Consider the following 22,507-nt stretch of genomic DNA (forward strand, 5'->3'; position numbering starts at 1 on the left):
CAAGAGGATGGCTTGAGCACGAGAGTTTGAGGTTGCTGTGAGCTGTGACACCATAGCACTTTAGGGAGGGGAGGTAGTAAGACTCTGTCTCCAAAAAAATAAGTAAATAAATAAATAATGTGATAAGACAAAAGCATTTTATAAAAAATGTTCTATTGTTAAAGGTATACTGAAATTATTAAAATTTATATTTTGCATATCATGAATTTTGATTATTTGTATTTTTTTTGAGACAAGAGACTCACTATGTCGTCCCAGGTAGAGTGCTGTGGCATCACAGCTCACAGCAACCTCAAACTCTTGGGCTTAAGCAATTCTCTTGCCTACCTCCCAAGTAGCTGGGACTACAGGTGACCGCCACCACGCCCAGTTATTTTTTGTTGTTGTTGTAGTTGTTATTGTTGTTTTTAGCAGGCCCAGGCTGGGTTCAAACACGCCAGCCCTAGTGTATGTGACCAGCACCCTAACCACTGAGCTATGGGCGCCAAGCCATGAATTTTGTTTGGTATGTTGGGTTAAACAAAGTGCTTGTAACTAAAAGCGTAAGTAGGCTCAGTGCCCATAGCTCAAGTGGCTAAGACGCCAGCCACATACACCTGACTGGCGGATTCGAATCCAGCCCAGCCCGCCAAACAACAATGGTTACAAACAAAAAATAGTCAGGCGTCATGGCAGGTGTGGTTACAAACAAAAAATAGCTGGGCATCGTGGCAGGTGCCTGTAGACCCAGCTACTTCAGAAGCTGAGGCAGGAGAATCTCTTGAGCCCAGGAGTTGGAGGTTGCTGTGAGCTGTGATGCCACAGCACTCTACCCAGGGGGACAGCTTGAGGCTCTCAGAAAAAAATAAAATAAAATAAAAGAGTAACTAGTATATTTAACAATTATCTGATAAAACTTAGTAAAACCTTTTTAGTTTTATCTCAAAACTTAAAGCTTAAAGCAACCAACTTTTATTATCTCAGTTTCTGTAGGTCAGGAATCTGGGAATGGCAAACTTTAGTGCCTCTAGCTCAAGATCTCTTACAAAGTATGATGAAGAGTCTGATCTTTTACAGGGTGTGTCTCATCTGAAGACTCAACTGAGGGGGAGTTTTCTTCCAAACTCACTAACATGGTTGTTGGCAAGAGTCAGTTCCTCCTGGGCTGTTGGATGGAGGGCCTTAGTTCCTTGCTGCCTATAGGCCAGGGATCTCACTCGGTTCCTCGCCATGTGGTCTTCTCCGTGAGGCAGCTCCTAACATGGTGGCAGGCTTCCCTCAGAGTGAGAGAGAAATGCCATCGTCTTTTTGTAACCTAATCTTGGAAGTGACATTACTTTCACTATGTTCTTTTTTTTTTAGACAGAGTCTCACTTTGTTACTCTTGGTACAGTGCTGTGGTATCATAGCTCACAGCAGCCTCAAACTCTTGGGCTCAAGTGATCCTCTTGCCTCATTTTTTCATTTTTAGTAGAGTCTCACTCCTGTTCAGGTTGGTCTCAAACTGGTGAGCTCAAGTGATTCACCTGCCTCAGTGTCCCAGAGTGCTAGGATTACATGTGTGTAATGTGTCCCAGAGTGCTAGGATTACACCACACCCAGCCTCTTCTTTTTTTTCCCTTGTATCTTTTAAAGTATACAAAGTCATATACTTTTTTTTTTTTTTTTTTTTGAGACAGAACGTCAAAGTGTCACCCTTGGTAGAGTGCCATGCTGTCACAGCTCACAGCAACCTCCAACTCCTGGGCTCAAGCAATTCTCTTGCCACAGCCTCCCAAGTACCTGAGATCACAGGCGCCTGCCACAACACCTGGCTATTTCTTTTTTTTTGGTTGTAGTTGTCATTGTTGTTTGGCAGGCCCAGGCTGGATTCGAACCTGCCAGCTCCGGTATATGTGGCTGGCGCCTTAGCTGCCTGAGCTACAGGCACCGAGCCATATATACTTTTTATGGTATACAATAAATGATATTTTGATATATGTATTCATTGTAAAATTATTAAATCAAGCTAATTAACATATCTGTCACCTCACACAGTGACCATATTTTTCCATGTGGTGAGAATGTTTATAATCTATTCTCTTAGCAATTTCAACTATGCATTATTATTAACTATAGTCATCATGTTTTACATTAGAACTCCAGACTTTTTCTACATTCTATTTGTTAGAAGTGAGGTCTTAGGTCTAGCTTACATTCAAGGGAAGTGGATTTCACAAAAGATGAAATACTAGGAGGTGGGGACCATGGGAATCTATCTCTGAGGCTACATACCACAGTAGCACTTCCCAGAATTTGAGAAACCAAATGACTATAAACTTTGGTAACAAATCCCTTTCTAAGTAAGGTGGTATATTATTCTTTTCCTTCAGGCGGCGCCTGTGGCTCAATGAGTAGGGCACCAGCCCCATATACCGAGGGTGGAGGGTGGCTGGGTTCGAATCTGACCCTGGCCAAACTGCAACAAAAAAATAGCCCAGCATTATGGCGGGCGCCTATAGTCCCAGCTACTCGGGAGGCTGAGGCAAGAGAATCACCTAAGCCCAAATGCTGCAAGTTGCTGTGAGCTGTCACGCCATGGCACTCTATCAAGGGTGACAAAGTGAAATTCTGCCTTTAAAAAAAAAAAAACATTATAAAATAAATAATTCTTTTCCTTCAACAAAATTTAAGGAGAACCTAATCAGGTTGTCAGATGCTGATAGACTGTTAAAAAGTACTATTTTATGAAAAATCATTGTATGAGAGTGGCATACAACTCAAATTCAAAAAATTGAGTGACAATAGCATAATAAAACTCTATCAATTCACATATACTTATTTAATATGAAAAATATTGCTTAGCACTTTATAAAAATGGAGACTAAAAAGATAACTTATGCTGAATCCTGTTCCTGAATAGTACGCAATATTCATCTATGAATATAATTACTGCTTAGAAGAAAAGCCTCATTCACATTTTTAAGAAATGCATTTCCAATGAAATTATGCCTTGTAATTTATCAAAATGTATATTGTATTTATGTTCTTTTGAGTAGTTTTGTGCTACTGATATTTGAATGATGACTAAATTCAGAAGAATGGTTTTACAATGTATTACCTTATGGCTATAGGGAATAAAAAATTAAATCTAATAGAATAGAGAACCTAGAGATGAACCCAGCCATGTATCACCATCTAATCTTCGATATACCAAACAAAAGCATACACCGGAGGAAAGAATCCCTATTTAATAAATGGTGCTGGGAGAACTGGTTAGTCACAGGTTGAAGACTGAAACTGGACCTGCACCTCTCACCTTTTACAAAAATTAACTCTAGCTGGACAAAAGATTTAAATTTAAGACACGAAGTGATAAAAATCCTAGAAGAAAGTGTGGGGAAAACTCTTAACAATATTGGCCTGGGGAAAGATTTTCTGAAGACTCCTTGGCAATTGCAGAAACAGCAAAAAGAAATGAATGGGACACGACGATCAAGCTAAAAAGTTTCTGCAAAGCTAAGTGTACAACAACTAAAACATACAGACGACATTCGGAATGGGAGAAGATACTTGCATGCTGTGAATCTGACAAAGGGCTGATAACTAGAATCTACAGAGAACTCAATAAATCAACAAGAAAAGAGCAAACAATCCCATTTATAAGTGGGCAAGAGACATGAACAGAACCTTTTCTGAAGACAGATGAATGGCCGACAAACACATGAAAAAAATGCTTATCATCCTTAATCGTCAGAGAAACGCAAATCAGAACCACCCTGAGATATCACCTAACCCCAGTGAGAATAGCCCACATCACAAAGTCCCAAATCTGATGATGCTGGCATGGTTGTGGAGAGAAGGGAACACTTCTACACTGTTGGTAGGATTACAAACTTAGTATGGGCTGTTTGGAAAGAAGTATGGAGAATCCTTAAAGAGCTGAAAGTAGCCTATCCATTTGATCCTGCGATCCCATTCCAAGGCATCTGCCCAGAATATTTATCACAGCTCAGTTCACAATCACCAAGACATGGAAGCAATGCAAGTGCCCATCAACCCATGCATGGACTAATTAAACTGTGGTATATGTATACCATGCGGTACTTTTCAGCCAAAAAAAAAAAAAAGATGGAGACTTTACAGCTTTTATATTAACCTGGATAGAGTTAAAGAACATTCTTCTTAGCAAAGTATCACAAGAATGGAAAAGCAATTAACCAATGTACTCAATACTAATATGAAATCAACAGATAAAGAACTACAGGCCCATAAGGGAGAAAAACACAATTAAACTCAAGTGGGAGGAAGGGGGAGGAGGGAAAGGGAAAAGGGGAGAAGGGAGGAGGATTGGTAAGCTCTCACCTAATGGATGCAATGTAAGGGTATACAGCATACCTCTCGAGTTTTTAGCTAAGAATTTTTTTTTTTTTTTGAGACAGAGTCTCAAGCTGTCACCCTGGGCAGAGTGCTGTAGTGTCACAGCTCACAGCAACCTCAAACTCTTGGGCTCAAGTGATTCTGTTGCCACAGCCTCCCGACTAACTGGGACCACAGGCACCTGCCACAACACCTGGCTAATTTTATAGACCAGGTTTCGCTCTGGCTCAGTATGTTCTGGAACCTGTGAGCTCAAGCAATCCACCTGTCTCAGCCTCCCAGCATGCTGGGTTGAATGTCATATCTGAACTCAATCTGCTAATCCTTTAATGCTAAGCACTGCTGCCTTGGAGAACATAACAAACCCTATCCATGGCCTATCATGGAATATTTGATAGGCCAAGGAGCAAACTCTAGGACTCAATGATTAATGTTCACTCAAAAACCACTCTATGCCAATGCTGTAAGGCATATCTCTCTTTTTTAAGATCTCATGTGCTAGTATAGTAAAGAAAGATTTTTTTTTCTCCTAACACTGTAAGCTTTTGACAGAAAAAGCTATATTGTTTCCTGGTTCCAGAACCCATTTTTTTCCTGGAGTGTCTGTAACAATGCTTCCAGATAAAAATGTCTCTGCAGATTATTCAGTTCCTTTTTTCAGAACAACTAAAACATGATAATTCAAGCTGTTTCCCACTTTAACTTTGAAGAAACCTTGAGTCAAATTTAGGACCCAATAACACACCATTTCTGCCTCTAAAAGATGATCTCTGCTTTATTATACATAACTGTATTAGTTTCTGATTGCTATTATAATAAATTACCACAAACTGGTTGATTTGAAACACTGCAAATTTATTATTTGACACATTTTTATTTTTTGAGACTCACTCTGTCAACCTCAGTAGAGTGCCATGGCTTCATAGCTCACAGAAACCTCAAACTCTTGGACTCAAGCAATGCTCCTGCCTCAGCTTCCCAAGTAGCTGGGACTACAGGTACCCACCACAATGCCTGGCTACTTTTTCTATTTTCAGTAGAGACGAGATCTCGCTCTTGCTCAAGCTGGTCTCAAACTCCTGAGATCATGCAATCTACCTGCCGTGGTCTCCCAGAGTGCTAGGATTACAGGTGTGAGCCACTGCAACCAGCTATTTTACAGTTCTTGATGTCAGAAGTCTGAAATGGGGTGGAGCCTGTGGCTCAGTGGGTAAGGCGCCAGCTCCATATACCGAAGGTGGCAGGTTCAAGCCCGGCCCCGGCCAAATTGCAATAAGAAAATAGCCAGGCATTGTGGTGGGCACCTGTAGTCCCAACTACTTGGGAGGCTGAGGCAAGAGAATTGCTTAAGCCCAGGAGTTGGAGGTTGCTGTTCTACCCAGGGCGACAGCTTGAGGCTCTCTCTCAAAAATAAATAAATAAATAAACATGCTGTATTACCGTCCCCCTCTAATTTGCTTCACTGTAGCCTTGAAATCCAGCAGTCTTAAGACCCTTGGTATCTGCGAAAAACGGCATCCTAGGAGCTACTTAAAGGGGTAGAACAGGTATGGAACTCCCCCAAAATCCCATCCCCAAATAATTGGCCCATTTAACCTAGAATGGATACTTCCAGCTGATCCCTGGAAAAGCCCCATTCATAGGACTTATCTGTATGTGATCTGACTCAGAGATCATTCAGAGAGAAAGCAGCATACATAGGGTTTGCTTTGTTTTTTGGTTTATTTTTTGAGGCTGAGTCTCACTTTGCCACCCTTGGTAGAGTAGAGTGCTTTGGCATCAGAGCTCACTGCAACCTCAAACTCTTGGGCTCAAGAGATCCTTTTGGCCTCAGCCTCCCAAGTAGCTGGGACTACAGGTGCCCGCCACAACACCCAGCTATTTTTTTTACATACAGGGTCTCACTCTTGCTCAGACTGGTCTCCAACTCCTGAGCTCAGGCAATCCACCCACTCCTGTCTCCCAGAATGTTAGGATTACAAAGAGTGAGCCCCTGCAAGGGGCCGGGATGTTTATTTTTTCTATGGCAACTGTTTAGCAACACAGGAGCCTGAGGCAACACAGGAGCATAAAAAGGTGTTAATGGTGGTACAGAGACTTTATGAAATGCCTTGTATCTGTAAGTGTGCCACACTCTTTGCTAAAGGGCACATGCATTGTGAAACTACTTTTGATGCTCCTTCAGTTTAACTTCTGCCCTAGCTTCTCCTTACTGCTTCCACAGAACTCAAGGTTAGCTAGAAAAATTAGAGCCTTCTTCTATCTTTCTCTGTTTGCACACAACCTAAGCACTATGCTGAGAAGAGACATGAGAAACACTACAGACTTAACATAGTCAGGGAAAGTCACTAAACAAATATCAACACACCAAAACCTGGTGGGAGGAGCTCAGATTTCCCTAGTAGTAACATTACATTGTTCAAAATGCCTACTTTTTTTTTTTATTAAATCATAGCTGTGTACATTAATGCGATCATGGGGCACCATACACTGGTTTTATATACCATTTGACATATTTTCATCACACTGGTTAACACAGCCTTCCTGGCATTTTCTTAGTTATTGTGTTAAGACATTTACATTCTACATTTACTAAGTTTCACATGTACCGTTGTAAAATGCACCACAGGTGTAATCCCACCAATCACCCTCCCTCCACCCACCTCCCCAAAATGCCTACTTTTAACACGAAAATTAAAAATCATGCAAAAGCCGGGCTCGGTGGCTCACACTTGTAATCTTAGCACACTGGGCAGCCAAGGCAGGTGGATTGCCCGAGCTCACAAGTTCGAGACCAGCGTGAGCCAGAGACAGAGCCAGAGCCAGACCTTGTCTCTAATAATAGCCGGGCGTTGTGGCAGGTGCCTATAGTCCCAGCTACTCGGGAGGCTGAGGCAAGAGAATTGCTTGAGCCTAAGAGTTTGAGGTTGCTGTGAGCTGTCAAGCCACAGCACTCTATGGAGGGCAATAAAGTAAGATTCTGTCTCAAAAAATAAATAAATAGGCCTGTGGCTCAAGCGGCTAAGGAGCCAGCCACATACACCTGAGCTGGCAGATTTGCATCCAGGCCGGGCTCGCCAAACAACAATGACGACTACAACCAAAAAACAGCCAGGCACTGTGGTAGTCCCAGCTACTTGGGAGGCAGAGGCAGGAGAATCACTTGAGCCCAGGAGTTGGAGGTTGCTGTGAGCTGTAATGCCAAGGCACTCTACCCAGGGCGACAGCTTGAGGCTCTGTCTCAAAAAATAAATTAATTAAATAAATAAATAAAAATCATGCAAAGAAGCAGGAAACTATGGCCCATAGGTAGGGAAAACACATGTCAATAGAAACTGTCCTTGAGAAAGCAAAAATTGGATTTACAAAATAGACTAGGCTTGGCAGCGCCTGTGCCTCAGTGAGTAGGGTGGGTTCATATACAGAGGGTGGCGTGTTCGACCCGGCCCTAGCCAAACTGCAACAAAAAAATAGCTGGGTGTTGGGCGGCACCTGTGGCTCAAAGGAGTAGGGCACCGGCCCCATATGCCAGAGGTGGCGGGTTCAAACCCAGCCTGGGACAAAAACTACAAAAAAAAAAAAAAAAGAAAAATAGCCGGGCTTTATAACAGGCTGTGATGCCACAGCACTCTACCCAGAGTGACAGCTTGAGGCTCTGTCTTAAAAAATAATAATAAATAAATTGAAATTCTAGATTTAAAAAGCGCAACAGAATAAAAATTTCACTGAAGAGGTCCAACACCAGATTTGAACTGGCACAGAAAAGAATCAACAAACTTGAAAACATATCAATTAAGATTATCCAATCTAGGAAACAGAAAGGAAAAAGGATGAAGACAATTGAACAGAACCTCAAAGATTTGTGAGATGCCAACGAATGTGCCAACATACACATCATGGAAGTCCTAAAAAGAAAGGATAAAGAGAAAGGGGAAGAGAGGATATTTGAAAAAATAATCAACAAAAACTTCCCTATATAAAGAATTAATCCACATATCTAAGAGCTCAAAGAACTCCTACTAGGATAAATGCAGTAAGATTCACATCATAGTCAAACTGTCAAAGTCAAAGACAAAGAAATAATCTTGAAAGCAGCACAAGAAAAATGACTACATTCCCGTTGGGAATCTCAATAAAACAATAGCTGATTTCTCATCATAAACCATGTCACTAGAAGTCACTGTGATGACATATACAAAATGTTTAAAGTTTAAAAAAAAAACTGTTAAGCAAGACTTCTACATCCAGCAAAACTCTCCTTAAATGACTAAATGGTATTTATCTGAGGAATGCAAAGTAACACATCATATTAACAGTTTAAACAAGAGAAACCCCATGATTATATCAATTGAGGCACAAAAAGCACGTGATAAACTTCAATGTACATTTGTAATTCCTAAAAAGTTCTCCACAAACTAGGAATAGAATGTAACTTCCATAACCTGGTATGTAGATATCCACAAAAACCTGTCCCTGACATTAAATTTAATGGTAAAACATTGAAGGCTTTTTGTCTAAGATAAGTAACAAAGATAGGATATCACTCTCACAACTTCTATTCTACCTTGTGTTAAAGATTCTAGACAGTGCAAAAAGAAATGAAAACATCAGGCCAGGCACAGTGGCTCATGCCTATAATCGTAGCACTCTGGGAGGCCAAGGTGGATGGACTGCTTGAGCTCACAAGTCTGAGACCAGCCTGAGCAAGAGTGAGACCCATCTCTAAAAAATAGCCAGGCATTGTAGTAGGTACCTGTAGTCCCAGCTACTCGGGAGGCCGAGGTAAAAGGATCGCTTCAGCCCAAGAGTTTGAGGTTGCTGTAAGCTAAGACGCCACAGCACTCTACCAAGGGTGACCAAGTGAGACTCTGTCTCCAAAAAAGAAAAAGAAAAAAGAAAACATTAAAGATATGCAGATGGGAAAGGGAGAAGGAAAATTGTTTTGATTCAGAAACTATATGATCGTGTACAAACTAAATCTCAAAAAATCCACAAAAAAAACTTCCTAGAACTAAAAGTGAGTTCAACAAGGCCACAGAATACAAGTTAAATACATAAAAATCAATAAATACTAGCAATAAACAATTGGAAAAGTTAAAAAGATAGTATCTACTATGATAGCAATGTCTGTGTTCCCCCTGAATTCACATGTTGAAACCTAATCACCGTTATGATAGCATTGATGGAGCCTTTAGAAACAGAAATAGCGCCCTTATAAAAGGTGCACCAGAGGTTCAGCACAGTGGTTACAGCGCCGGCCACAAGCACCAAGGCTGGTGAGTTCGAACCTTGCCCTGGCCAGCTAAAAAACAATGACAACTGCAACAACAACAAAAAAATACCTGGGCGTTGTGGCAGGCGCCTGTAGTCCCAGCCACTTGGGAGGCTGAGGCAAGAGAATGCCTTGAGCCCAAGAGTTTGAGGTTGGCTCAACGCCTGTAGCTCAAGGGGCCAAGGTGCCAGCCACATACACCAAAGCTGGCAGGTTCGAATTCAGCCCGCACCTGTCAAACAACTACAACTACAACCAAAAAATAGCCGGGTGTTGTGGGGGGCACCTGTAGTCCCAGCTACTTGGGAGGATGAGGCAAGAGAATGGCTTAAGCCTAGGAGCTGGAGGTTGCTGTGAGCTGTGACGCCATATTACCCTCCCCAGAGCAACAGCTTGAGGTTCTGTCTCAAAAAACAAAAGAGTTTGAGGTTGCTGTGAGCTAAGACGCTACAGCACTCTACCAACCGCAACACAGTGAAATTCTGTCTCAAAAAAAGCGCCTGTGGCTCAAAGGAGTAGGGCGCTGGCCCCATATGCCGGAGGTGGCAGGTTGAAACCCAGCCCTGGCCAAAAACTGAAAAACAAACAAACAAAAAAAAAAAAAAAAAACAATATGTACCAGCGAGCTACCGTACCTCTTTTTTCCACCGTGTAAAGTTACAGCAAGAAGACGGCCCTTAACCAAATTCCAAGTCTGCTGGCACCTTGATCTTGAAAATCCCGGCCTCTAGAGAAATAAATCTGTTGTTTTACAAGACATACAGCTTACGGTAATTTGTTACAGCAGCGTGAACAAACTAAATAAGTACCATTAACAAGTGACGGAAAGAAAATGAAATACTTAGGTATAAACTTAACAAAACATTCACAGGACAAGTACACTTAAAACTATAAAATATAATGAAAGAAATGACATACTGTATGGACGGGAAGATTCAACTGAATAAAAATATTAATTCTAAATATATATATATTAATTCTCCCAACATTGATCTATAAGTTAATGAAATCCCTATTAAAATTAAAATCTCAGCAAGCAGCAGATGTCTAAGGCCGCGGGTTGCTTACCACAGCCGCGGCTGCCGATCGTCGTGCCCAAGACAGAGATGGCGCTGCAGCGTGTGATACTGACGAGAATACGCCGGACACCAGGCGGCAGGCACTGCCCCCTGCTCTCGCGAGAGCTTCTGGAGCTAGGACCTCGAAAAGTGCGAGGACTGCTCAGCGTGCAGCGTGCCACGTGAACACATGCGTCAGCATTAACTGGCTACGCTGACGCACCTCCTGCCCCCTTCTGGCTACTTTGGTTCATCCTGGGGGGCCGGGGGCGCCCGGAGCCTGGCCCTGGTGCTGCGGCTGCTTTCTGGCTTCCGGTCTATAGACGGTTCCACAGGAGAGAGAAGTTCAGCACCCTGGTAGAGGAGACGGGCAGAGAAGGCTGTCCAGCTTTGTCCTTGCTGCAGAGACAATGAGCGCCCCCTGATGGGGCGTCTCCAATTCTTCATTCATTCATTGTAGTCATCCCATGCCTCTCAGACATAACAGGAGCCAAACCACAGGTGGGGCTAGGAGGATGGGTGAATCACCTCTGAGGCCTGGGCCCAGGGTTGGGGGGAGCCTTCCAAGGTGCCTGATTGCCCTGTCTCTGGCTCCAAGACAGAAAAGGAGCCTCATGCTGGCTCGCAGTGAACCGGCTGTCACTGATTAAGGAACTGCACCATTTGCACAAGTGGATATCCCCTTTCCCTGATGGCCTAGGGGCCAGGCTGACAGGAGGGGCAGACACAAACACTAGGCCCCACTCAGATGTACTGAAATTCCATCAAGGGTTTCTTAGCTCACGAGGTGGGGGGATTAGGGACCTGTGTTAACACTAGAGGGCTGGCCCTTTAAAGGGGGCTGGCTCTAAGATTCAGACCCCCCAATCCCAAGGAGAGAAGGAGTAATTTATTTGGGAGAGAAATTTTGGAGGGGAAAGAGAATTTATTAATAAAGAAATCTTTAGTGCCAGGCGTGGTGGCTCATGCCTGTAATCCTAGCACTTGGGAGGCCGAGGTGGGTGGGTTGCTTGAGCTCACAGGTTCAATACCAGCCTGAGCCAGAGCTAGACTTCGTCTCTAAAAATAGCTGGGCGTGGTGGTGAGCGCCTATAGTCCCAGCTACTCTGGAGGCCAAGGCAAGAGAATTGCTTAAGCCCAAGAGTTTGAGGTTGCTGTAAGCTATGACACCACAGCACTCTACTGAGGGCAACAAAATGAGACTCTGCCTCTAAAAAAAAAAGAGAGAGAGAGAGAGAAAGAAAGAAAAAGGAAAAAGAAAAGAAATGTTTAACCTTAAATAAAATCTCAGCAAGGTTCTTTATAAACATAGATGAGCTTCTTCTAAAACATATATGGAAAGGCACAGGCTCTTAAAATTTAGTGGGAAGAATCACTGTATCCAATTTCAACACTTACTATATAGCCACCATCATCAAGACAATGCTGTTTACGGGGCGGCCCAGTGGCTCGCGCCTATAATCCCAGCACTCTGAGGAGGCCAAGGCAGGAGGATTGCCTGAGCTCACAGGTTCCAGACCATACTGAGCCAGAGCAAGACCTGGCTCTAAAAATAGCCAGGCGTTGTGGCAGAGCCTGGCAGACTGAGGCAAGAGAATCACTTGAGCCTAAGACTTTGAGGTTGCTGTGAGCTGTAACGCCAGGGCACTCTACTGAGGGCGACAAAGTGAGACTCTGTCTCAAAAAAAGACTGTTGTGGGCGGCAGCTGTGGCTCAGTCGGTAGGGTGCTGGCCCCATATGCCGAGGGTGGCGGGTTCAAACCCGGCCCCGGCCGAACTGCAACAAAAAAATAGTCGGGTGTTGTGGTGGGCGCTTGTAGTCCCAGCTACTTGGGAGGCTGAGGCAAGAGAATCACTTAAGCCCAAGAGTTGGAAGTTGCTGTGAGCTATGTGATGCCATGACACTCTACCAAGGGCCATAAAGTGAGACTCTGTCTCTACAAAAAAAAAAAAAAAAAAGACTGTCGTTTGATGGTAGAGATAGAAATATAGATTGACGGCTTGGCACCCATAGCACAGTGGTTACAGCACCAGCCACATACACCAAGGCTAGCAGGTTCAAACCCAGCCCAGACCTGATAAACAACAATGACAACTGCAACAACAACAACAAAAAAAAAATAGCTGGGCGTTGTGGCAGGCAACTGTAGTCCCAGCTACTTGGGAAGCTGATGCAAGAGAATGGCTTGAGCCCAAGAGTTTGAGGTTGCTGTGAGCTGTGACGCCATAGCACTCTCCCCAGGGGGAAAGCTTGTGACTGTCTCAAAAAAAAGAAATACAGATTGACGTAACAGAATAGAGAATTCAATCATAGATCCGCACAAATATCTGCAACTGATTCTTTCCTTTGCATTTAAAAAAATGTTGTTGAGGCCGGACATAGTGGCTCACACCTGTAATCCTAGCACTCTGGATAGCTGAGGCCAGTGGATTCCCTGAGTTCACAGGTTTCAGACTAGCCTCAGCCAAAGCTAGACCTCATCTCTAAAAATAGCCAGGCATTGTGGCAGGCACCTGTAGTCCCAGTACTTGGGAAGCTGAGGCAAGAGAATCACTTGAACCCAAGAGTTTGAGGTTGCTGTGAGCTATGATGCCACAGCACCCTACTGAGGGCTACAAAGTGAGACTCTGTCTCAAAAAAAAAACAAAAACCCAGTGTTGTTTGATGGTTGAGATAGAAATGTAGATTAATGTAACAGAATAGAGAATTCAATCATAGATCCACACAAATATTCACAACTGATTCTTTCTTTCTGGTTTTTTTTTTTTTTCTTTTTTTTGAGACAGTCTCACTATGTCGCCCTCAGTAGAGAGCTGTGGTGTTACAGCTCACAGAAACCTCCAACTCTTGGGCTTAAGCGATTCTCTTGCCTCAGCCTCCCAAGTAGCTGGGTCTACAGGCACCCGCCACAATACCCAGCTAATGATACTTTCTTTTGCATTTAAAAAAGTTTTGTTGGCTCGGTGCCCGTGGCTGGGTGGGTAGGGCACCAGCCAAATACATCGAGGCCGGCAAGTTTGAACCCTACCTGGGCCTGCTAAACAACAATGACAACTGCAACAAAAAATAGCCAGGCGTTGTGGTGGGTGCCTATAGTCCCACCTAGTTGGGATGCTGAGGCAGGAGAATTGCTTGAGCCCAAGAGTTTGAGGTTGCCTTGAGCTGTGACGCTACAGCACTCTACCAAGGGTGACATAGTGAGACTCTGTCTCAAAAAATAAATAAATAAATAAAAAGTTTTGTTGAGGCCAGGTACAATGGTTCACTTCTATAATCCTAGCACTCTGGGAAGCCGAGGTGGGTGGATTGCTTGAGCTCAGGAGTTCAAGACCAGCCAGAGCAAAAGCGAGACCTCCCCCCACCCCGTACTAAAAATAGAAAAACTGAGGCAAGAGGATCACTTGAGCCTGAGTTGGACGTTGCTGTGAGCTACAATGCCAGAGCACTCTACCCAGGGTGACAGCTTTAGACTTTATCTCAAAACAAAAAAACAAACAAGAAAAAGTTTTTTTGTTTTTGTTTTTTTTTCTAGAGACAGAGTCTCACTGTACCGCCCTCGGGTAGAGTGCCATGACATCACACGGCTCACAGCAACCTCTAACTCTTGGGCTTACGTGATTCTCTTGCCTCAGCCTCCAGAGCAGCTGGGACTACAGGTGTCCACCACAACGCCCGGCTATTTTTTTGTTGCAATTTGGCCGGGGCTGGGTTTGAACCCGCCACCCTCGGCATATGGGGCCGGCGCCCTACTCACTGAGCCACAGGCGCTGCCCAAGAAAAAGTTTTGTTGATATATAATTCACATAGCATAAAATTGAACCTTTTCAACTGTACGATTCAGTGGTGCATATATGTGCAGAGGGGATGACTTTTTGTGTACACATATGAGCAGACATCAGCACTAATTCCAGAGTATTTCTCATTTCAAAATGAAACCCCATATTCATGAGTACTTACTTTTTACTCCCTTCTCCCACCGGCCTCTGGCAACCACTAATCTACTTTCTGTTACTATGGATTTTATAGAAACGGAATCATACTTATGTTTGTGACAGACTCAGCACAATGCCTTTAAGGGCCATTTACTTTGTAGTGTGTATCAGTTCTTCCTTCCTTGTTAATGTTCGATAACATTACATTGTAGGAATATACCACATCTTGTTTATTTATTGGTTGATGTACATTTGGGTCATTTTCATTCTTTGGCTATAATTTAAAAAATCCTGCCGTGAACATTTGGGTACTTTTTTTTTTTTTTTTGATACAGAGTCTCACTTTGTCACCCTTGGTAGGGGGCCGTGGTATCATAGCTCACAGCAATCTCAAACTCCTGGGCTCAAACGATTCTCTGGCCTCAGCCTCCCAAGTTGCTGGGACTATAGGCGCCCGGCTATTTTTAGAGGCAAGGTGTCACTCTGGCTCAGGCTGGTCTCAAACCTGTGAGCTCAGGCAATCCACCCTCCGCGGTACATGTTTTTGAGTGGACTCATTTCTCTTGGGTTTATACCTAGGAGCAGAATTGCTGTGTTATATGGTAATTCCGTGTTCAACCATTTACAGAATTGCCATTCTATTGTCCAAACAAGTGGCTGCACCATTTTACATTCACAACTGCAGTGTATCAGGGGACAAATTTTTCTATATCCTCACCAACACTTGTTATATGATCTGTCTTCTTTTATTATTATAATAATCCTAGTGGGTATAAGATAGGATCTCATTGTGGTTTTGATTGGAATCTCCCTAATGACTAAAAATGTTCAGAATATTTTCATTCACTTGTTGACCATTTGTGTATCTTCTTCAGAGAAATGTCTATTCTAAATGCTTTGCCTGTGTTTTTAATTGAATTATTTGTCTTTATTGTTGGGTTGTAATTGTTCTTTATATATTTTGATACAAGTCCCTTATCAGATATGATATTCAATTATTTTCTTTCTTTTTTTTCTTTTTTTGAGACAGAGTCTCAAGCTGTCGCCCTGGGCAGAGTGCTGTGGTGTCACAGCTTACAGCAACCTCAAACTCTTGGGCTTCAGTGATTCTCTTGCCTCAACCTCCCAATTAACTGGGACTACAGGTGTCCGCCACAATGCCTGGCTATTTTTTTTTTTTTTAAGTTGCAGTTGTCATTGTTGTTTAGCAGGCCCAGGCCGGGCTCAAACCTGCCACCCTCGGTGTATATGTCTGGTGCCCTGCCAATTGAGCTATAGGCACCGCCCTATTTTCTTTCATTTCTGTGGGCTGTCTTTTCATTTTCTTTATTTTGATGAAGTCCAATTTACCTATTTTTTTTTTTTGTCACTTGGCTTTTGGTGACATATCTAAGAAATTATCATTTTATCCAAGGTCATAAGGATTTACCCCTAAGCTGTCTTTGCAGTTTTATAGTTTTTATTTCTTAAAATAAAAATATAGATCTATGATCCTTTTTGAGTTACGTTTCACATGTGGTGTGATGTAGTTCAACTCTGTTCTTTTTTTTTCTAATTTAAGATACTATGAGAGTACAAACAATTAGGTTACGTTGTTTGTGTTTGTTAGGTAAAGTCCAAGTTGTAGTTAAGCCCTTCCCCCAGGAGGTGTGTTGTATACCCTTACATTGTACTCATTAGATGAGAGCCTACTAACCTCCCTATGTCCTCCTTTCCCTCCTCCCCATCCCTCCACTTGAATTTAATTGTGTTTTTCTCTCTCATGGGCCCATAGCTGTTTATCTGTTGATTTCATTTTAGCATTGAGTACATTGAATACTTACTTTTCCATTCGTGTGATACTTTACTAAGAAGAATCTTCTTCAGCTCCATCCAGGTTAATACAAAGATGTAAAATCTGCATCTTTTTATGGCTGAATAGTATTGCATGATATACATATACCACAATTTATTAATGCATTCATGTGTTGATGGGCCTTTGGGTTGATTCCATGCCTTGGTGATTGTGAATTGAGTTGTAATGAACATTTTAGTGTGAATGTTCTATGGTAAAATCATTTTTTTTTTCTTCTGGGTAGATACCTAGTAAAGGGATTGTGAGATTGAATGGGAGGTCTATGGTTAGCTCTTTAAGGACTCTCCATACTTCTTTCCAAAGAGGCTGTGTTAGTTTGGAATCTCACCAACAGTGTAAAAGTGTTCCCTTCCCTCCACACTCACGTCAGCATCTGCAGCTTTGGAACTTTATGATCAACTCCATTCTTTTGAATGTGGATATCTAATAGTCCAGGATGCCCAACTGATGTTTGTAAAAGGTACAAAAACAATTCCATAAAAGAATGATAGCCTCGGCAGCGCCTGTGGCTCAGTGAGTAGGGCACCAGCCCCATATACTAAGGGTGGCAGGTTCCAACCCGGCCCCGGCCAAATTGCAACAAAAAAATAGCTGGGTGGGCGGCGCCTGTGGCTCAGTGAGTAGGGCACCGGTCCCATATGCCGGAGGTGGCGGGTTCAAACCCAGCCCCGGCCAAAAACCACAAAAAAAAAAAAAAATAGCTGGGTGTTGTGGTGGGCACCTTTAGTCCCAGCTACTTGGGAGGCTGAGGCAGGAGAATGGCCTAAGCCCAGGAGTTGGAGGTTGCTGTGACCTGTGTGACACTATGGCACTCTACCGAGGGCAATAAAGTAAGACTCTGTCCCTGAAAAAAAAAAAGAATGACAGCCTTTTCAAGAAATGTTGTCAACAGCAGGCGTTGTGGCGGGTGCCTGTAGTCCCAGCTACTTGGGAGGCTGAGACAAGAGAATAGCTTAAGCCCAAGAGTTGGAGGTTGCTGTGAGCTGTGATGCCCTAGCACTCTACTGAGGGTGACATAGTGAGACTCTGTATCAAAAAAAAAGTGTGAATGGTAGATAATATACTCTGGCCACAAAGGAGATCCACAGAATAAAAATTTAAGAAAATAAATAAGATGATATATTTAGTAAAAAATTCTTTATATACCAGGCACTGGAACAGAAGCTGGTGATAATGGATGAGTGGCTTAATGCCATACTTCTTCTAGAAACAATTACGTTTGAACATGGAACTTGAGACTGTCTCAAAAAAAAAAAAGGAAAGAAATGTTGTCAGAGCAATCATTCATCCATATTAAAAACAAAAATAGAACTTCAACACAAACCTCTTTCCTTATACAAAAATTAACTCAAAGTGGATCATAGAGCAAAATGCAAATTTAACAACTATAAACATTGTAGAGAAAAACCTAGGCAAATATCTTCATGATCTCAGGTTAGCTGAAGACATTACACAAAAAATCACAATCTATAAAAGAGTGATAATGTCAGCTGGGTGCAGCGGCTCAGGCCTATAATTCTAGCACTCTGGGAGGCCAAGGCAGGTGGATTGCCTGAGATCATGGGTTCGAGACAAGCCTGAGAAAGAGCGAGACCCCGTCTCTAAAAAATAGCCGGGCGTTGTGGAAGGGTGCCTATAGTCCTAGCTACCTGGGAAGCTGAGGCAAGGGAATCATTTGAGCCCAAGAGTTTGAGGTTGTTGTGAGCTGTGACACCATAGCACTCTACCGAGGGTGACAAAGTGAAACTCTATCTCAAAAAAAAATTTTGATAATGTCATAAATTTGATAATTTTGACTTATCAAAAGTAAAAGTTTGCTCTGGGAATGATGCCACTAAGAAAAGACAAGAGGCAAACTGAAAGAAAATATTTGCAAGTCACATAACTTAAAAAGAGTTTTTATCTAGAATATATACATTTTAAAAACCTTTCAAAACTCAATTGTGGGAAAACAACTATCCCAATAAAAATGGGCAAAGTATCTGGACATAAACACTTCATCGGCTCGGTGCCTGTGGCTCAAGCAGCTAAGGCACCAGCTACATACACCTGAGCTGGCCGGTTCGAATCCAGCCTGGGCCCGCCAAAGAACAATGACGGCTGCAACCAAAAAATAGCCGGGCGTTGTGGCAGGTGCCTGTAGGCCCAGCTACTTGGGAAGCGGAGGCAGGAGAATCGCTTGAGCCCAGGAGTTGGAGGTTGCTGTGAGCTGTGATGCTATAGCACTCTACCCAGGGATAAAGCTTGAGGCATTGTACCTCATGATTGCACTATTGTACACAGCTATGATTTAATAAAAAAAAAAAATGTGCTCGCTTCGGCAGCACATATACTAAAATTGGAACAAAAAAAATACTTCATCACAGTAGACAGATGGTAAACATAAGAAAAATGCTCAACATCATTAGCCATTTAGGAAATGCAAATTAAAACCATAATGAGATCCCACTATACACCTGTAAGAATGGCTAACCTTGAAAGATCCTACCAGTATGGATGAGGATATAGAGCAACTAGTGGAAATAAAAAATAGTACAGCCACGTTTTTTTTATAAAGTTAAACATACACTTACCACTTAACACAGCAATACTACTCCTAGATATTTAAGCTAGATAAGATAAACCCATGTTCACACAAAAACCTTTAACTTGGACTTTACCTTACTAATGCAAACAATGTTAACCTAATCGTACGTACCCTCTCATTAATTTGACAGGGGTACATGAATGTTCATAGATGCTTTGCTCATAATTTCTAAAACCTGGAAACAATCCAAATGTTTTTCAATGGGTGAATGAATAAACAAACCATGTACATCCATCTGATGGAACACTACTCAGCAATAAGATTGAATGGAATAATGATAGGAAAAAAAACATAAATGAGGTTGTGCCCATAGCTCAGTTGTTAGGGTGCCAGCCCCATGCTCCAGGGCTAGTGGATTCAAACCCAGCCTGGGCTTGCTAAACAAACAAAAATAACCGGACGTTGTGGCAGGCGCCTGTAGTCCCAGCTACTTGGGAGGATAAAGCAAGGGAATTGCTTAAACCAAAGAGTTTGAGGTTGCTTTGAGCCGTGACACCTCAGCACTCTACTGAGGGTGACAAAATGAGACTCTCTCTCAATTAAAAAAAAAAAAAGAGGGCGGCGCCTGTGGCTCAAGGAGTAGGATGCTGGCCCCATATACCAGGGTGGCCGGTTCAAGCCCTGCGCCGGTCAAAACTGAAAAAAAAAAAAGATGAATCTCAAAGGTGTTATGCAGAGTGAAACAAGCCAGTCTCAAAATGTTACCTACTGTGTGATTCCATTTGTATGACGTTTTGAAAAAGGTAAACTATAAGTACAGCAAACACATCAGTGGTTGTCAGGGGTTGGGTGGTTGAGGAGAACTAATTACAGTGGGACAATACCAGGAAATTCTGGAGGGTAATGGAACTATTATGCATCCTGATTATGGTGGTAGCAACATCAGTCCACATACACCTTAAAACTAAAAATGTACACCACCATGTGAGTTCGTATTCATGTTTCCTGATTATGATGGTGGATACATGGGTATATACACTTGTCAGAATTCATCAATAAACTCAATAAAGGCTCAGCACCTGTAGCTCAGTGGCTAGAGCGCCAGCCACATACACCAGAGCTGGCAGGTTTGAACCCAGCCTGGGTCTGACAAACAACAATGACAACTACAACATCAACAACAACAAAAACTAGCCAGGCATTGTGGCAGGCGCCTGTAGTCCCAGCTACTTGAGAGGCTGAGGCAAGAGAATTGCTTAAGCCCAAGAGTTTGAGGTTGCTGTGAGCTATGATGCCACGGCACTCTACTGAGGGCAACATAATAAAACTCTGTCTCAAATAATAATAATAATAATAAAATAAACTCAATAAAATGGTTGAATTTTATTCTGTGTAAATTATACACCAATAAAATTGAGTTGGCTGGGCCCAGTGGCTCACGCCTATAATCCTAGCTATCTGGGAGGCCAAGGCAGGTGGATTGCTTGATCTCAGGAGTTAGAGACCAGCCTGAGCAAGAGTGAGAGCCTGGGGTGGCGCCTGTGGCTCAGTCGGTGAGGCACCGGCCCCATGTACCGAGGGTGGCGGGTTCAAACCCGGCCCCGGCCAAACTGCAACCAAAAAATAGCCGGGCGTTGTGGCGGGCGCCTGTGGTCCCGGCTACTCGGGAGGCTGAGGCAAGAGAATCGCTTGAGCCCAGGAGTTGGAGGTTGCTGTGAGCTGTGTGAGGCCACGGCACTCTACCGAGGGCCATAGAGTGAGACTCTTGTCTCTACAAAAAATAAATAAATAAATAAATAAATAAATAAAGAGTGAGAGCCTGTCTCTACATAAAAAAGTAGAAAAGTGCTGGGCGTTGTGGCAAGCACCTGTAGTCCCAGCTACTTGGGAGGCTAAGGCAAGGGGATCACTTGAGCCAAAGAGTTTGAGGTTGCTGTGAGCTATGATGATGCCATGGCACTCTACCCAAAGGCAACAGAATGAGATTCTGTTTCAAAAAAAAAAAAGTTAAATTATTATTATTTTTTTAATACTTATATATTTTTAATTATTATTATTAAATAATAGCTGTGTACATTAATGCAATCATGGGGCACCATACACTGGTTTTGGTGTAGACCGTTTGACACATTTTCATCACACTGGTTAACATAGCCTTCCTGGCATTTTCTTAGTTATTGTGTTAAGACATTTATATTCTACATTTACTAAGTTTCACATGTACCCTTGAAAGTTAAATTATTTTCAAAAATAAGGAAAAAAGAAGGCCTCCCACCACAATTGCAACTCCTTAAAAAGTATGTACCATGAGCTGCTCGGGAGGCTGAGGCAAGAGAATCGCGTAAGCCCAAGAGTTAGAGGTTGCTGTGAGCCGTGTGACGCCACGGCACTCTACCCGAGGGCGGTACAGTGAGACTCTGTCTCTACAAAAAAAAAAAAAAGAAAAAAAAGTATGTACCATGGCTTGGCGCCTGTAGCACAGTGATTACTGCGCCAGCCACATACACTGAGGTTGGCAGGTTTGAACCCGGCCTAGGCCAGCTAAACGATGACAACTGCAACAAAAAGTAGCCGAGCATTGTGGTGAGCACCTGTAGTCGCAGCTACTTAGGAGGCTGAGGCAAGAGAATTGCTTAAGCCCAGGAGTTTGAGGTTGCTGCGGGCTATGACGCCACAGTACCCTACCGAGGGCAACATAGTGAGACTCTGTCTCAAAAAAAAAAAGTATGTACCATGCTGACATAAGGATGTAACCTAAAATATTTTCTAACTACATAAATGTATACTATATATATTGTGTTTTATATTGTTTTTTCGCTTTGAAAGTTTATATAGATGCATATATATTCTATATACTTACATATTCTATACACATATACATTCTATACATAAAATGTTTATGGATCTACTATATTTTTAATAGTCATATGTCATTTTGTATATAAAACCTCATTTACTTAACTGGTCTCCTACTGGATATTTGGGTTGTTGCCAATTGTTTGCTCTTACTAGCTGTGCTACTGTAAAGAGTCTTGGGCATACATCTTTCTGCAAGTATATTGATAAGATATATTTCTAAGAGTGGGATTACTGAGTCACATGATGTGTGTAATTTTAATTTAACAGAGCTACTGACATATTACCCTGTATGGAAGCAAGTAGAAAGCGTACAATGAGACACGGGTACATTTTGCAGCTTCTCATCCCAAATCCTTGAAATTCTATCTTTCATAGGACCATGCTGATATTGAGTGGAAGTTTGCAAGGACAAAACTCTGGATGAGTTACTTTGACGAAGGTGGTACCTTGCCACCTCCTTTCAACATCATTCCCAGTCCCAAGTCATTTCTATACCTCGGTAACTGGTTCAACAACACCTTCTGCCCCAAAAGAGACCCTGATGGTAGACGGAGAAGGCACAACTTGAGAAACTTCACAGTAAGGATTTAAAACTTGTGTATCTTTTAGAACAAAACTGCTTCCTTCCCTTCCTCCTTCCTGACACTCTCTCTGTTATCTTGATG

General features: G+C 42.6%; 1 protein-coding gene across 2 annotated transcripts in view; it reads left to right on the forward strand.

The window, feature by feature from the left end:
- TRPC5 (transient receptor potential cation channel subfamily C member 5) overlaps nucleotides 1-22,507 on the forward strand; it is a 388,947-nt gene that overhangs the window by 356,233 nt on the left and 10,207 nt on the right. For both annotated transcript variants that reach the window (XM_053579726.1, XM_053579725.1), the window contains one exon: nucleotides 22,218-22,421. In XM_053579726.1, coding sequence (XP_053435701.1) covers nucleotides 22,218-22,421 — 204 coding nt within the window. The remainder of the gene's footprint in view (nucleotides 1-22,217; nucleotides 22,422-22,507) is intronic.

This window comes from Nycticebus coucang, chromosome X, assembly GCF_027406575.1.
Source record: "Nycticebus coucang isolate mNycCou1 chromosome X, mNycCou1.pri, whole genome shotgun sequence".
Classification (NCBI taxonomy): Eukaryota; Metazoa; Chordata; class Mammalia; order Primates; family Lorisidae; genus Nycticebus; species Nycticebus coucang.